The following is a 14,555-nucleotide window of genomic DNA, read 5'->3' on the forward strand; positions in this document are numbered from 1 at the left end:
GGATTAGTCCGCCGTTTCCTTTAGGTCGTCGTTCATAGGTTGTGATGTTTTTGCCTTCTCTACTATCTTCTTCCACTCACTTCAGTCCTGAATCTTTTCTCTCCAGTTTGCAATTTCCATCTTTGATATATCGTCTAGCAGTTGATCTTCCCATCTTATTTTTGGCCTTCCTCTTGGTCTATTTGTTACTAGTCTCCAGTTAATTATCTTCCTGATCAGTTCTTCTACCCCTCTTCTTTGTGTGTGCCCAAACCATCTGAGCCTTTGTGCTTTAATGAATTTTACTATATCTTCTCCTTCAGTTATATTTATTATTTCATGGTTCATCAGCGTTCTATATTCCCCTGTTTCTGTCTTCACTGGGGCATGTATTATTCTCATAATTTTTCTCTCAATTATTCTTAACTTTTCTTCGTCTTTTTTCGTAAGGCACCTTACTTCTGCTCCATAGGCTACCACTGGTCTAATTGCTGCTGTATATATTTTTGATTTTGTTTTTTGCTCAGGTTTTTGTCCTTGAGTAGTCGGTGATATTTCCAATATACTCTATTACCTACTTTAATTCTTTCGTTTATCTCTATACTCCTTCCGTTTTTGCCGTCCACCATCACCCCCAGGTATTTGAAGTAATCTACTCTCTGGAATGTATTTTCACCTACCTTTATTTCTGTTATTCTGTTTACATTGTCTCTTGTGCTTATAAGGTATTTTGTTTTATTCTGATTGATTATTAATCCTCTCGTCTTTGCTTCTCTTACCAGGGTTAAAAGTGCCTCTTCTAGTCTTTTTTTTTATCTCGTGCTACCAGTTCTAGGTCATCCGCATATCCTATGATCTGTGTTGAGCTTTGAATAATTGTCTTTTTCAGACCTGTGTCCCTAATTACTCCTTCTAGAGCGATATTAAATAGTGTCGTTGAGAGACTGTCTCCTTGCCTTACCCCAAGTTCTATTTTGATGTCGTTTGTATCTCCCTCTTTTGTTTTAACTTTTGCTATTGAGTCTTTCATTGTCATTCTAGTTAGTCTTATTAATTTTGCCGGTATCTCCATTTTTTTCATTTCCTTTAATAATTGTCTGTATATACTGTCGAAGGCCTGTTGGAAGTCGATGAATAGTATGTGTAATTCTATGTCATGTTCACAGCCTTTTTCAATTATTTGTGTTAATACGTGTATTGCATCTATTGTTGATCTTCCTTTTCTAAAGCCCTGTTGGTATGATCCTATAATTTTTTCTGTGTATTGATTTAGTCGGTTTCTTATAATTGTGGTCAATATCTTATACGTTGTATTTAGTAGCATAATTGCTCTGTAGTTCCAGCACTTAGTTGTATCTCCTTTCTTAAAGATTGGTGCGATATGTCCGTTTTTCCCTACTATGGGCATGCTTTCGTCCTTCCAAATTGTAACTATTAACTTGTGCATTCGCTTCGTGAGCTCCTCTCCTCCGTTAATGATCAGTTCGTTGTTGATTTCATCTGGCCCTGGCGTTTTGTTTACTTTTAGTTGTTTTAGTACCTTAATGAATTCCTGATAAGTAGGTGCGCCTTTCTCTTCACCTCTGTTATCTCTTATATCCTCATCCTCTGAATCTGCCATTTTGTTCTTTTTGTATAGGTCCGTGAAATGTTTTTCCCAATCTTTTTTGTTTATTTTTGTGACAGTTTTTTTGGTGCTGTTATATATAGTATATATCGTAGAAAATAAAGACAAATAGATTAGCTCAGCTATTAGAAATAGAAGAAAGGCACTATCTTAATTTTAAGACCAGATAAAAGATGAACGAATGAAAGAATTGGGCGAAATCTGAAATGGCAGCTTGTCATTTAATGCTGTTTTTAAAATTCAATATAACAAAATGTCTACTTACTACCTGCTCCCATTTGCAACTGAGGACTAACAAAGAGGGACTGGACGTAAGCTCCTAAAGAGTTTACTATATCTTGAAATATGCTAGTTGTGTGCCGGTTTAAATCATAACATTGACAGAACGAATTCAGTAACTCTGGCTGGATCGTCATTTTGTGTAATACTTCCAAGGCAAGGGATCTCTGCCATGTTGGCTTGTCAGGATCCAAAAACTTAACAATTAAAGATAGAAATATTTCACACTCAGTCACCTAAAAATTAATATTACAAATTAATGTTGAAGCTCGCAATTAAAACAAATAGTACTCACCAACAAACTATGGTATTTCTGTATTAAAATAGACACAACCCTGAGTAATCTCATACTTATGGGAAAATATGGCTTTTCAAATGGTGTTGCCTGTTGAAGGCTACTGGGAACATTGCTTCTGTATTTAATATTTGGCGAAAATAATTTTATAACTAAAGCACACACTCTTTCTTTAAGTAGAAAACTAAATTCAGTATTCTGAAACAAAAAATATAAAATTTAGAAAAAACAAACCTTCTACAATAAAAAACTCAGTACATTACTTATAGATATATTAACTTATACATGCATTGACTTTACCTTGAAAAAAACTGAAGAAAACTGAGTTAATACTGATTCTAACAACTCCAATCCAAAAGTTCTTGTCATTTCAGTCATTCCTATCAACCAAAATGGTTGATCTGCATTCACCAATTGCACTAAGTCTTGAAATAATAAAAATGCATCTCCTGCACATGGTGGAAGTCCTAAAACAAACGTTCTTTGACCCATTCGCTGCCTATCGAAGAGGATGGAACTCAGCTAGGAGCCATTTTGTTGAACGGCACCTGACTGAAGTAACCATATCACTCGCTGGCGCGTGAATGGCACCTAACTGAAGTCACCATACAATGCTCTGGCGCGTGACGGGCAGCGAATGGGTTAAATGTTATTGTTCTTGTATCTCACCAACTTTCATATTAAACACGTCTGTTTGAATAACACTTAGATAACTTACCCTTTGGTGGATTTCCACTAGGCACCTTTAAATCCTCAAAGTTGGCAGTAGTTCTTTGAGGAATGTTTTCAGATTTTGAAAGCTGTTCATCTTCTGACACAACTCTTTCAAACACTAGGTATACCAACTGTCTCACTGTTGCTCCAGCTGTATTGATAGTAGTAGAGTTTTTAGCAAAGTGGAGCCGAAAACATAGTACCAATGTCTAAAAGAAAAAATAATGTTCATTTTTACAAAAACTGTAAAAATTACGGGTCCGTAAAACAATAATCATAGTAAGTTATTGGTGTGAAACATGGGCTATAACACAAAAATCTGCCAATGCATTAGACATGTTCGAAAGAAAAATATTTCATAGGATACTGGGCCCAAGTGAAAATAACAACTGGTGAATTAGATATAATAAAGAAATCTACGAACAATATAGCGAACCAACATTAGCACAATACACAAGGTTGCAGAGATTACGGTGGGCAGGGTACGTGGTCCGCATGCAGGTGAAGAGAATCCCCAGAAAATTTTTAAATTGCAAGAATGCAAGGAAAAAGACCCGTTGGAAGACCAAAAAAGAAATGGGAGGATGACGTAGATGAAGATGCTAAAAACCTCCTAAAAATGCGTTCATGGAAAGAATAGCAGTAAATCGGGATGATTGGAACTGGGATGATTGGAACCGGGCTGGCCTCAAGGAGGCCCCGCCCGCTTTGGTCTGAAGTGCCATTGGATAGATGGAAATAGAATTAAATACATTGCAACAAAAATACCAACATAATTAAAACATATTATATATTATTCGCGCCAGCTCATGATGTAATAGAAATGACATGAGACAGAAGTCTATGAAGACTGAACATACACAATATCCCTATGGCCACTGCACTCCCTCCAAGACTGAAGAGAGACTGCTCTTAAATTAACCTAGATAGATTTTCCCAAAATCACGAAAGTGTTATTTTATACAGGGTGAGTCATGAGGAACTGTACATATTCCTACCTCGTGTGGAGGCTCCTATGGGGAATAACAAATGACCATTAAAAAGTGTCTGCTCCCATTGTTTAATAATATACAGGGCGAGTTATTAATTTTTACAGAAATTTGTATTCGTCATAATTTCTGAACGGTAAGATCGATGTGTCTCTTATTTTGGTTAATCGTTACACTATTACCACCTAATCAACTGATTTATTCAAACTAGAAAAAAATCAGGTCGGCGTTAAAAAGTTTATTCGTTTTGGTCTTAGAAAAAATTTCACCCTGTATACGGTTTTTAAAAACTCTAACAAGAATTTTACACATGCGCACACAGACAGTATATGTATTTCGTTGCTAATCTTTCAAGATATGTCTGTATTAGCGCTGTCAGCGCAAATAAGTCATATTATATCATATAAAAGGATATATTAGTGTTCTTAGTAAATGTATTATTTATTATAATTTTTGTGTCTTTGGATTTGTCTTCCTCGGGAATAATATATTTTATAATTATAGTAAGTATATTTAAAGTATTTTTGTAAACTTCACTTTTGGTCTATTAAATTTGTCAGTATGTATGAGAAATCTTGTAACCTGTCAAAGCAAACGGGATATAGCTCAGTGGTAGAGCGTGTGACCGGAGATCAAGAGGTCCCGGGTTCAAATCCCGGACGATTCATATTGTTTTTTATATTTTTGGTATCGTTTTAATAACATTTTTTTAAAAGTGGTAGGCAAAGAAAGTTAGTTTAACATTTAAATAAAATACAAATAACCTGTTAAGTATATTAATTTCGTTGAAATCATAATAATAGAAGTATAACTTCTTACGTGCGTACAAAGTACACACACATTCTTTTTTTTTATAAAAAATTAAGTAATCGTGTGGGGGAAAAAATAAATATGCCATTTTAATTGCCTATTTGTCTAATTTGTAAAATTCTTATTAGAGTTTTCAAAAACCGTATACAGGGTGAAACTTTTTCTAAGACCAAAACGAAATAATTTTTTAAAGCCGGACCTGATTTTTTTCTAGTTTAAATAAATCAGTTGATTGGGTGATAATAGTGTAACGATTGACCAAAATAAGAGACACATCGATCTTACCGTTTGTAAATTAATTAATTTGTAAAAATTAATAACTCGCCCTATTACTCGTATATGTATTATTGAACAATGGGAGCAGACACTTTTTAATGGTCATTTGTTAGTCCCCATAGGGACCTCCATACGAGGTAGGACCGTGTACGATTCCTCATGACTCACCCTGTATCTTATCTCAACTCATATTAATACCAAAAATGTTTACTTACCCTAGCCAATGTTTCTCCATGAACCACAGTATTGGTGGTCAAAAGTAGTGTCACTGTTTGTAATATTTTCACTTCTTCAATTCCTGATTCCATTAGAGACCATAGTGTGTCAGTAATATATAGTGCACCTTTCTGATCTACTAATTGATGTGTTATAAGTTTTTGCATTATTTGTAGGCATAACTGCAAAATGAATAGACATAAATATCATAAATATTTGCTTGAGATGTCGTAAGAGTATCACAAAAATCTGGTAGATTATTCAATTAAAAAATATATACTTTTAGAGTATATTTGAATTAATTCATACCTTATACAGAGAATACATTAATCCTAGAACCACAAGGAGAAAATAATGAAACGATTTTCACAATGTGGGGTCACTGGTGACCCACAAATATTTTTCAAAATAAAAGACATGTCCTTAAATGTTTTTTTTATTTATTTGTTGTTTTAATGTTATTAAATTATTCGATTTCTAATCAGAAAAGATATCGTTATATACAGTCGATTCCGTTTATTAGAGTTCCGGTCATTGGAATCTCCTGGTTTAAGGAATAAAATTTGAGGCCCTGAAACATTTTTACTAGCCACCAATGATCTGTTATTAGAATATCCCAGTCATAGGAATACCTTTTCTTGGCACGAAGGCTATTCCAATAACTGGGTTTGACAGTAACAATAAACAAAACTAATATACTGAGGAAAACGGTTGGCAAAGAAGAACCAATCAAGAATCGTGGATGCTTTACAAGGGACCAAGTATAACAAAATACACAAAGGCACCAATAATCAGGTGGACAGCTCATGTCGAGAAAATGGATACAGCAAGAACACCAAAGAAGTTACGGCTAAGAAGACCAGTTGGGACACGAAGTAGAAAAAAAAGTCAAGAAAAAGATGGCAAAAAAGTTTTAGGAAGATATAGGATCTATGGAAATTACAGAGTGGAAAGAGGTGAAAAATAGGATACAGTGGAGAACCACAATGCAGAAATTTTTACATACTACTAAACGCTAAATTAAATAAAATTTTATTTAAGATATTAGTATATTATACTGTCATGTCTACCTATTATGTATGTAAAATTGTACAATTGTAATTATAAAATTGTAAAGCCATAGGCCTACAAGGCCCGTAGAGCATATTAAATAACAAAAATATACAAAGGGAGTAAAACTATCAAACGACGTATCCTCAAAATATCCTGGACGACTCATACCACCCACGTAGAGGTATTGCACCGAATGGAAAAACAAAATGAAATCTTTCATAATTAAGTAACGGAAACTTGAATACCTCGGTCATATTATGAGACATGATAAATATCACATACTCCAACTGATAATACAGAGTAAAATGGAAAGCAAACGCAGACCCGGAAGAATACGACACTCATGGCTTCAAAACTTACGCCAATGGTTTGGACTAACATCGATCGAGTTATTCAAAAACGCTGCAAACAAAACTAAAGTTGCTATGATGATAGCCAACGTTCATAACGGACAAGGCACATGAAGAAGAAGATGTCAAACTATGAAATCACTTATATTTGATGTATACTTTTTAGGCTATCAACAATAAATTAACTGTATAACAGCCATAGCATAACAAAGGCCCGAATATATAAGTCAGTTATTAGGCCAGTTATGACTTACACGGCCGAAACAAGACCAGATACAAGCAAAACACGAAGACATCTGGAAACCAACGAAATGAAGATCTTAAGAAGGATTGCTGGAAAAGGACTACAGGATAGGGTAAGAAGTGAGGAAATCAGACGCATATGTGGAGTAGACAATATAAATACCTGGGTAAAGAACAGAAAAGAAGAGTGGAATGAGCACATAAGCAGGATGTCTGAATCAAGGATAGTAAGAATAGCCAGGGACAAGTCACCGTTAGGCAGGAGAAGTATAGGACGCCCAAGGAAAAGATGGAATGACAACTTAGGGGCAGAATGAAAGGCACCGTTGAAGAAAAACAGGCAGTACTGTTACTGCCTGTTAGGAGTAACTGTTAGGAGTTGAATAATTTATTCTCATATCATTCACATTCTTACATACGAAACTCTCATATACTAAATTGGTGTTTTTCACACCTTTTCTGTACAGTAAACATAAATATGGCAGTGTCTTTTTTATCATTACAATTTGGGCAGAAACAAGATTGTAGAATTCGTTTCTAAGAATTTACATTGGGTTTTTTGGCTGGATATCCCAAATAATTGCAAATAGATTCCTTTAACTTTTTTTGAAGATGTTCTTGTTTTCCTGGCAACAGTCTTTACATGGCCCAATTGATCGTAGTTATCTAATCATCCCTAGGTTCTTGTAAAACTGAATTATTTCTGGTTTTTTTTGGTAACTCATCAATTTCGTCTAACCAGTGTATAAAACTTATTAATGAACTGATTAAATTAACAGAAATTAATTTCTGATGACTTCATTTCCAAATATTGGGTAGGTATTTTTGTTAAGCCTTGAAGCATTGGTAAAACCTTTTTTAATAGTTTTCAACCAATTCACACTACAAAAACCAGTTATCCATGGTTGTTTTCCACTTGGTACAATGAATTTTCTCAGTTAGCTTAACAGCATACTGGGTAAGAACTGAACCTCTTTGGATCCCGCTGCTCTTTACTAATTAGCCCGATCAAAGAACAGTCTGACCCCAAAAAAATAAAGGAAGGATGAAAATTTGGGAATAGGTAGTTGAAATTATCTATTATTATATAAGAAAAAGTTTACAATTCTACATCTACAAAAAAATGGAGGGGAATACCCCCCTCTCGAAGATGAAAAAAAATGCATTCAAAATAAGACCGGAATTGGATAACATGACTAATTCTAAACAACTTTTCTTCTATAGAGTTTTTCACTAAGTCAATACCTTTCGAGTTGTTGCGAGTGAATATGTTCATGATTAACAAAATAAAACATGTTTTTGGACGGTTTTTCGGAGATAACTCAAAAAGTAAGTATTTTAGCGAAAAAACTATTCTTAGCAAAAATATAGCCCATAAAAAATTGAAAAAAATGGTGTATACATGAGGTCTGTAGACCCAGTAGAAGCAGAGTTGCAGCTAATGAAAAGTAGGTTCTTCTTCGTCAAATTCCAAATCGTATATTTCAATGTGAAATAACCCAAAAACGGAGCACTTTTAGTGGAAAATTCATTTTAACTTTTTTAAAGTGTTTAAAAAAGGTTTACTTTTGTTTTTTAAAAAAACTTGTAATATTAAAACATTGATGGTCCCTTTTATTTTTTGTTAAAAAAATCGCGAAAATCACCCCCTAATTAGCACCACATATAAATTTTAACATTACCACTTCACAAGTTACTTTGTCTATGTATTATTTATATGATCTGTAAGTTTCATCGGTTCAAAGTGCTTCGTTTTGAAAAAGTTGTAGTTAAAATGGCTTGAACGAGTAACTAATCACGAGTTTAGGCAAACTTTGAACAGCCATAGCATAACCAATTTTTGTCTAACAAGAAAACAAAAAATCAAAAATATTCAGAAAAGCAAAACGTACATTTTACTACTCTTTGAGATTTTTGGTATTCCTAATTGTTTTTAAGTTAATTCCTTAAACAATTACGAATTTTTTCATAATTAAAAAAAAAATGTTTTATTTTAAACCCAATTTTTTTCAAAACTGAGCACTTTGAACCAATGAAACTTATAATAGATAATATAAACACTACATAATTTAAAGCGGTAACGATTAATTTTATTTGAGAAGCTAATTAAGGGGTGATTTTCGCCATTTCTTTACCAAAAAATAAAAGGGACCAACAATATTTAGAGCGTAACTCACTTACTTTTAATGTTAGAAGTTAAAAAAAAATAGAATTTTTTTAAACACTTTAAAAAAGTTGTAATTAATTTTCCCCGAAAAGTGCTCCGTTTTTTGGTTATTTCACATTGAAAGATTCGATTTGGAATTTGACGAAGAAGAACCTACATTTCATTAGCTGCAACTTTGCTTCTACTGGGTCTGCAGACGTCACGCATACACCATTTTTTTTCAATTTTTTATAAGCTATATTTTTACTAAGAATATTTTTTTCGCTAAAATACTTAATTTTTGAATTATCTCCGAAAAACCGTCCAAAAACATTTTTTTTTTTGGTTAAAAATGAACACATTCACTCGCAAATAACTCGAAAAGTATTGACTTAGTAAAAAAACTCTATAGAACAAAAGTTACTTAGAATTAGTCATTTTATCCAATTCCGGACTTATTTTGAATGTATATTTTTCATCCCCAAGAAGGGGATATCCCCTCCATTTTTGTAAAATGGAGGGGATGTAGAATTGTAAACTTTTTCTTATATAATAATAGACAATTTCAACTGCCTATTCCCAAATTTTCATCCTTCCTTTATTTTTTTGGAGGTTTTCGTAAAATTTTGTGTTCCCTGATCGGGCTATAATATATGGCACAGCAAAACACATAGGTATAGCTTGTTTTTGCATAGCACATCATTACAAATTAATACTTGGAAAAAATTTACTGATAAAAAACTTGTTATGTTAATTAAAAATCAAAAATGGCCTGCAAGCATGACTGAATGTGAACTTTCATAACAACACACATTATCAGTTACTAGTCATGCAACTGAATGACTCACTATGCATACCTATCTACTGATGGTAAATGTACGGACAACTTTTGGGACCATCACAATCACACACATATGTCAAAAAAATGTGTGTGGTCAGGTCATGGGTGACCCCACCTTGTGGTTCTAGGTCTAAACTGTAAACTTTAACAATGAACTAACCATATTTATAGATGCAAAAAGTAGTATACGATATGGAGAGAAAATTGTTGAGTCTACTGTTGTTTAAGCATATAATAATGTATAAGACAATATTGGTACAGTCGAACCTGCTTATTGGAATAGCCTTCGTGCCAAGCAAAAGTATTCCTATAACTGGGATATTCCTACAACCGATCACTGATAGCTAGTAGAAACGTTTCCGGACCTCAAATTTCTATTCGTAGAACCGGGGTTCTACTGTAATACTCACTTTACCTGGGTAAAGTGGGAAGTACCGGCAAGGTATCGGTAATATCCAATAGTAAGTGTGAGATATAATTTAAATAGTTCAAATTCTGGGCTTTACTTGGGTAAAACACATTCTATCTGCTGCTACTTGGTTAAATGCTTCATTGGGTATACTAGTAATGAAAAGGACAGGGCTGCCGCTAAGGTGTTGGGCGCCCGTGTGCAACTTAATATTTGCCGCCCCCTTCCAACACTTTAGAAATATGTACATACTCGTATTTAAAGAAATGTACAATGGATGCATAATAATAATAATTTGTAAATAGATACCTCAATACTTGAATATTTACACTAATATCCAAATGATCCAACATCCATTTAATTAAAATAAACTGTGAATAGATAACATAAATACATAAAAAAAAACTAAAAACGAACTTTTCCGGCTTTTGTTTCGAAAAACCTTTTGACAATGTCTTTAATATCCAATGTCGCACACACTTCATATTCGATAGATAACATTGCTAAAGCAGAAAGTCTATCTTGCTTCATTGAGGATCGCAAATAGTTTTTAGTTTGTCATCTAACAGTTTTAGTTTTTTGCCATCTAAAATTCCTTATGTAGTGACAAATCCACCTGTTTAGCAACCCACGTGATGGGGGAGTCATGCAGTGCCTAATCTGTATAAATTTTATCCATCGTTTGGAATTTTAAGCAACTATGTTAATATAACAAATTTTTATACCATTTAAAGGGTACATACCCTGGTATTTTTTATGGCTCAGCTTGTGATTAACACTGATGATGATATTTTAAATATCTAAAACGTTCTGTGATGAAGCCCTTAGATGGATTTTTCAATTAAAATATTTTTTGGTATTAATAAACAATTAAATGTTGTTGGGATATGTGTATATTAAGACAAAAGAACAACATAAAAAAATAATATGAGGTTAATGAGCAAATCCATGCCCCTTAGCAGTAGCTTAGTTCTGTGTGATGATTCTCATCAGGTGTTTAGTACTTTTTTTCCTTTTGATGCCTCGTTTTTGGACGAACGTCCAGATTGAATCCTACGAGAACCGCAAGACAATCCTTCACTATGTTTATTTCTGCTGACAGCAGTTAGTTAACCTTAATTTTTCTGCCTTGGAATAGATTATTGACTGACATGCAAAAATAAAAAAAATCTGATAGATTTTCGATTTGCTTGATTTTTTTTTAATGATTAGATAATTTTTAAACAGCCCTAGCATTTTCTTCATGTGACTGCCTTAATTGGAAGTAATTATGTTCCTCATGTTTTCTATGTTTTTCTCGAAATTATACATTTCTTAAGAAGAGAAAAGGACGGTTTTGCATGGTTTCGATTCAGGGGGATGCACAATCCGTGGCCAGCTGTTTCTGACCAGACTTCTTCAGCAGAGCTAGCATGCACAACTCTCTGTAAAAGCTCACTGGTCTCAACAATCTGGTGTCCAAATCTGTTTGTACTTGCAGATGTACTGTTTTTACAAAACGGCACAGATTTCAACACCCTGGTGCCAACACACGCTAGCATATGTAAATTTATATGCTTCCTGGAACTGCTTTATGACTATAGCTGCATAAGGGCAGTTCATACAATAACTAATATTTTCTGACATTTGATAAATGAAACACATTTTAGTATTATCAGGTAATAATAATAATTATTGTTTGGAATATTAGAGTTTACAGAATTATCTGAATCATTACTATTTAATTATTTGAAATTATTTTCGTTTTAAAAAAAGTACATATTATCATCAGTGGCTTGCATTTGGCCGCCCCTATTGTTGGCCGCCTGTGTGCGATGCACACTTAGCACATGTGGTAGCGGCGGCCCTGGATAAGGACATAACTGTTTGAAAGATATCTTGAATTTAAGAAAAAACACATTTTACAACAGTAAGGAAAGTAAAACTATAAATACTTCAGAAATAAAAATTATAATTTATTTGTTAAAACAAGACCAGTTGCTGTGGCATTTGGAGTTACAAATATTTCCAGTAGCTTTACATTTGCATTTATTTTACCAATACCTTGTGGGTTCTTCGCACTTTACCCAGGTAATCCTAGGTTTACCCATTAACCAAACTTTACCCTTAACATATACACTGAAATTCTAATAATTTAAAACAAAAATTACAACTTAAGAGAGGTCATACATGACGTTTAACAGTAGGTGATGAACACAATCAAATAGCAACAGTAATCTAACAAAATAAATACACTCAAACAATATCTGAGAGAAACAAACTCTTGCAAATGCCAAGGGAACACGTTAGACGAGTACCTAAGAAGTGACGATTAGAGTTTTTAATATTTACATCATAAATGTTGGCATACTGCTGTAATTGAAACCAGGCAAACTTTGGAAAAATGATCAGGTATGAGATTGTTAGAGTAGATAAGTAAACCAACATATACACTTACCCGTATAATTTTAACATCCTTTGTTTCACAACCTTGCGACAGAGGGTAGATAATTTGGTTAACAACATAGTATATTGATGTTTGTGGGGAAGATTGGGCACCTTTTAACTTAAGAATAGCTTCTTCACATGCCTGAAATTCAGATTTATTAAAATTTTACCTCATCAAACAAAACCAGCCTTACCTCTTTCACTTGGGGATACTTCTTCTTTGACTCAGAAGATAGGCTTTTGAAATCAACCTGCAAATGTTCTATAAAGGCCGGAGAGAGCTCTACATTGTGTGTACTTCCTTCATATGACATTATGGCAATTTTGTTACATTACAGCACTGAAAAAATGTCCATAAACACCAGATGAGCTGGCAGTTGTCAATTGGCACTTTAAATTTTTAACATTTTTACCTCATAGATATATTTAACTCGTGAGAAATTGTGAAAAAATTGTTTTCATTGTTGTAAATAAATGCACATGACATCAATATTATCTAACTGTAAACGAACTTTCCACAATTAAGTAAATTGTGTATTTAGGTCTTTTCATTTGACTGATTTGACATTTAACAACAATACAATCATGAAGTTTGTAACTAACCTTACTTCTCCTCCCTATTCTTCTTCTGTTTATGTTGTGTATATTTTATTTTTTATTAGGTATTTAAAAGTTAAAGGTTTTAGAATTCGATTTTAAAAAATTACAGATTATATATGCTAATTAAATTGATTGTTGTATATTCTTAATAAGTATTATAATACTGCTTTTTTAAATATCAGATTTCTATACGAAACAACCTATTTCCTTATTAAAATTCTATAAGGTTTGTCTAGTCTCTGAAAGAGGGCAATTAATGCCTATGCAATTAATACATAATATGAGTAAGTACAGGCAAATTAGATGAAATTATATTATTAATCGAATAATTAATTCGCGAGTAGATTCTACAAAATAATATTTTTAATGAAACACATTTTTTTTGTCAATTTTAGTCTCAGATTTAGATTTCTTCGTGTCTACAAAGAATAATTCACTTGTACCCATGAAGGCTCCGTCTCACCATCAAATAATTGACAGTTATTTGATCAAACTTGACAGTCAAACTTGACTAGTGACACAAACTATACATACTAACTGTCACAGTGTCACTAACTGTCAAGTTTGATCAAATAACTGTCAATTATTTGATGGTGAGACGGGGCCTTTATACCACAAACCATACATACTCATAGACGTTTCACGTAAATTGTCAAGGTCAAGACAGCAAATTAGTTACCATTCCAATCCAGAGATGCCGCTGGCAGTCAATTTTCTTGTCATATTTAACAACTGACAGTTGACAATTAAATTAATTTGTTATTTACTTTTTATTTTACAGTTTGTGGCTTAATTATTTTATTATAGTGGTGTTACGTTTTTAATTAGATTTAATCACAATTTTAATCAATTGTATTAACCTCCTCTCCGTTTTTATGAGTAGCATTTTTAGTTTACATTGATCATCCCGTGTTGTGTTTCTCCACATTTAAAAAAACAATAAATAGATCCTGAAACAGTTTATTCCAATAGACAAGTGTGTCATCAACATTTCGGGCCTATATATTTTTGGAAGTTTGTAAAAGATTATAAGGTAATATTTATCTAAACAATCATCCTACAAAAGATTCTTTCAAAAATTTTTATTCAACTCAATATTACACATCAGTGATTTTACGTGACACATGGCAGTAGTGTTTAGCATTTTGAAAACAAATTGGAATATTTGAAGTTTTCAGTAAAATATTGAATAAATCATTGAATTGTCTTTCTGTTGTTTTAATTTCCTGCGAAATTTCATCAAAAATCCCGCAAAATTTATAATTTGAAATTCCTACGTAACCAAAATTTGTCAATTTAGT

The 14,555-nt window shown here is 33.0% G+C and overlaps 1 protein-coding gene across 1 annotated transcript; it reads right to left on the reverse strand.

Annotated features, from left to right (window-relative positions):
- Nucleotides 1-1,871: 1,871 nt before the first annotated feature.
- Nucleotides 1,872-13,243, reverse strand: LOC126878442 (protein MON2 homolog; the record flags this gene model as incomplete). The annotated part of the gene is given in 7 exon segments (XM_050641359.1): nt 1,872-2,121; nt 2,181-2,378; nt 2,481-2,647; nt 2,899-3,103; nt 5,185-5,367; nt 12,665-12,796; nt 12,849-13,243. Coding segments are annotated over 7 exon segments (1,255 nt in total), but the record flags the coding sequence as incomplete, so codon positions are not given.
- Nucleotides 13,244-14,555: the final 1,312 nt, after the last annotated feature.

The sequence above is a fragment of the Diabrotica virgifera genome, chromosome 10 (assembly GCF_917563875.1).
Source record: "Diabrotica virgifera virgifera chromosome 10, PGI_DIABVI_V3a".
Taxonomy (NCBI): Eukaryota; Metazoa; Arthropoda; class Insecta; order Coleoptera; family Chrysomelidae; genus Diabrotica; species Diabrotica virgifera.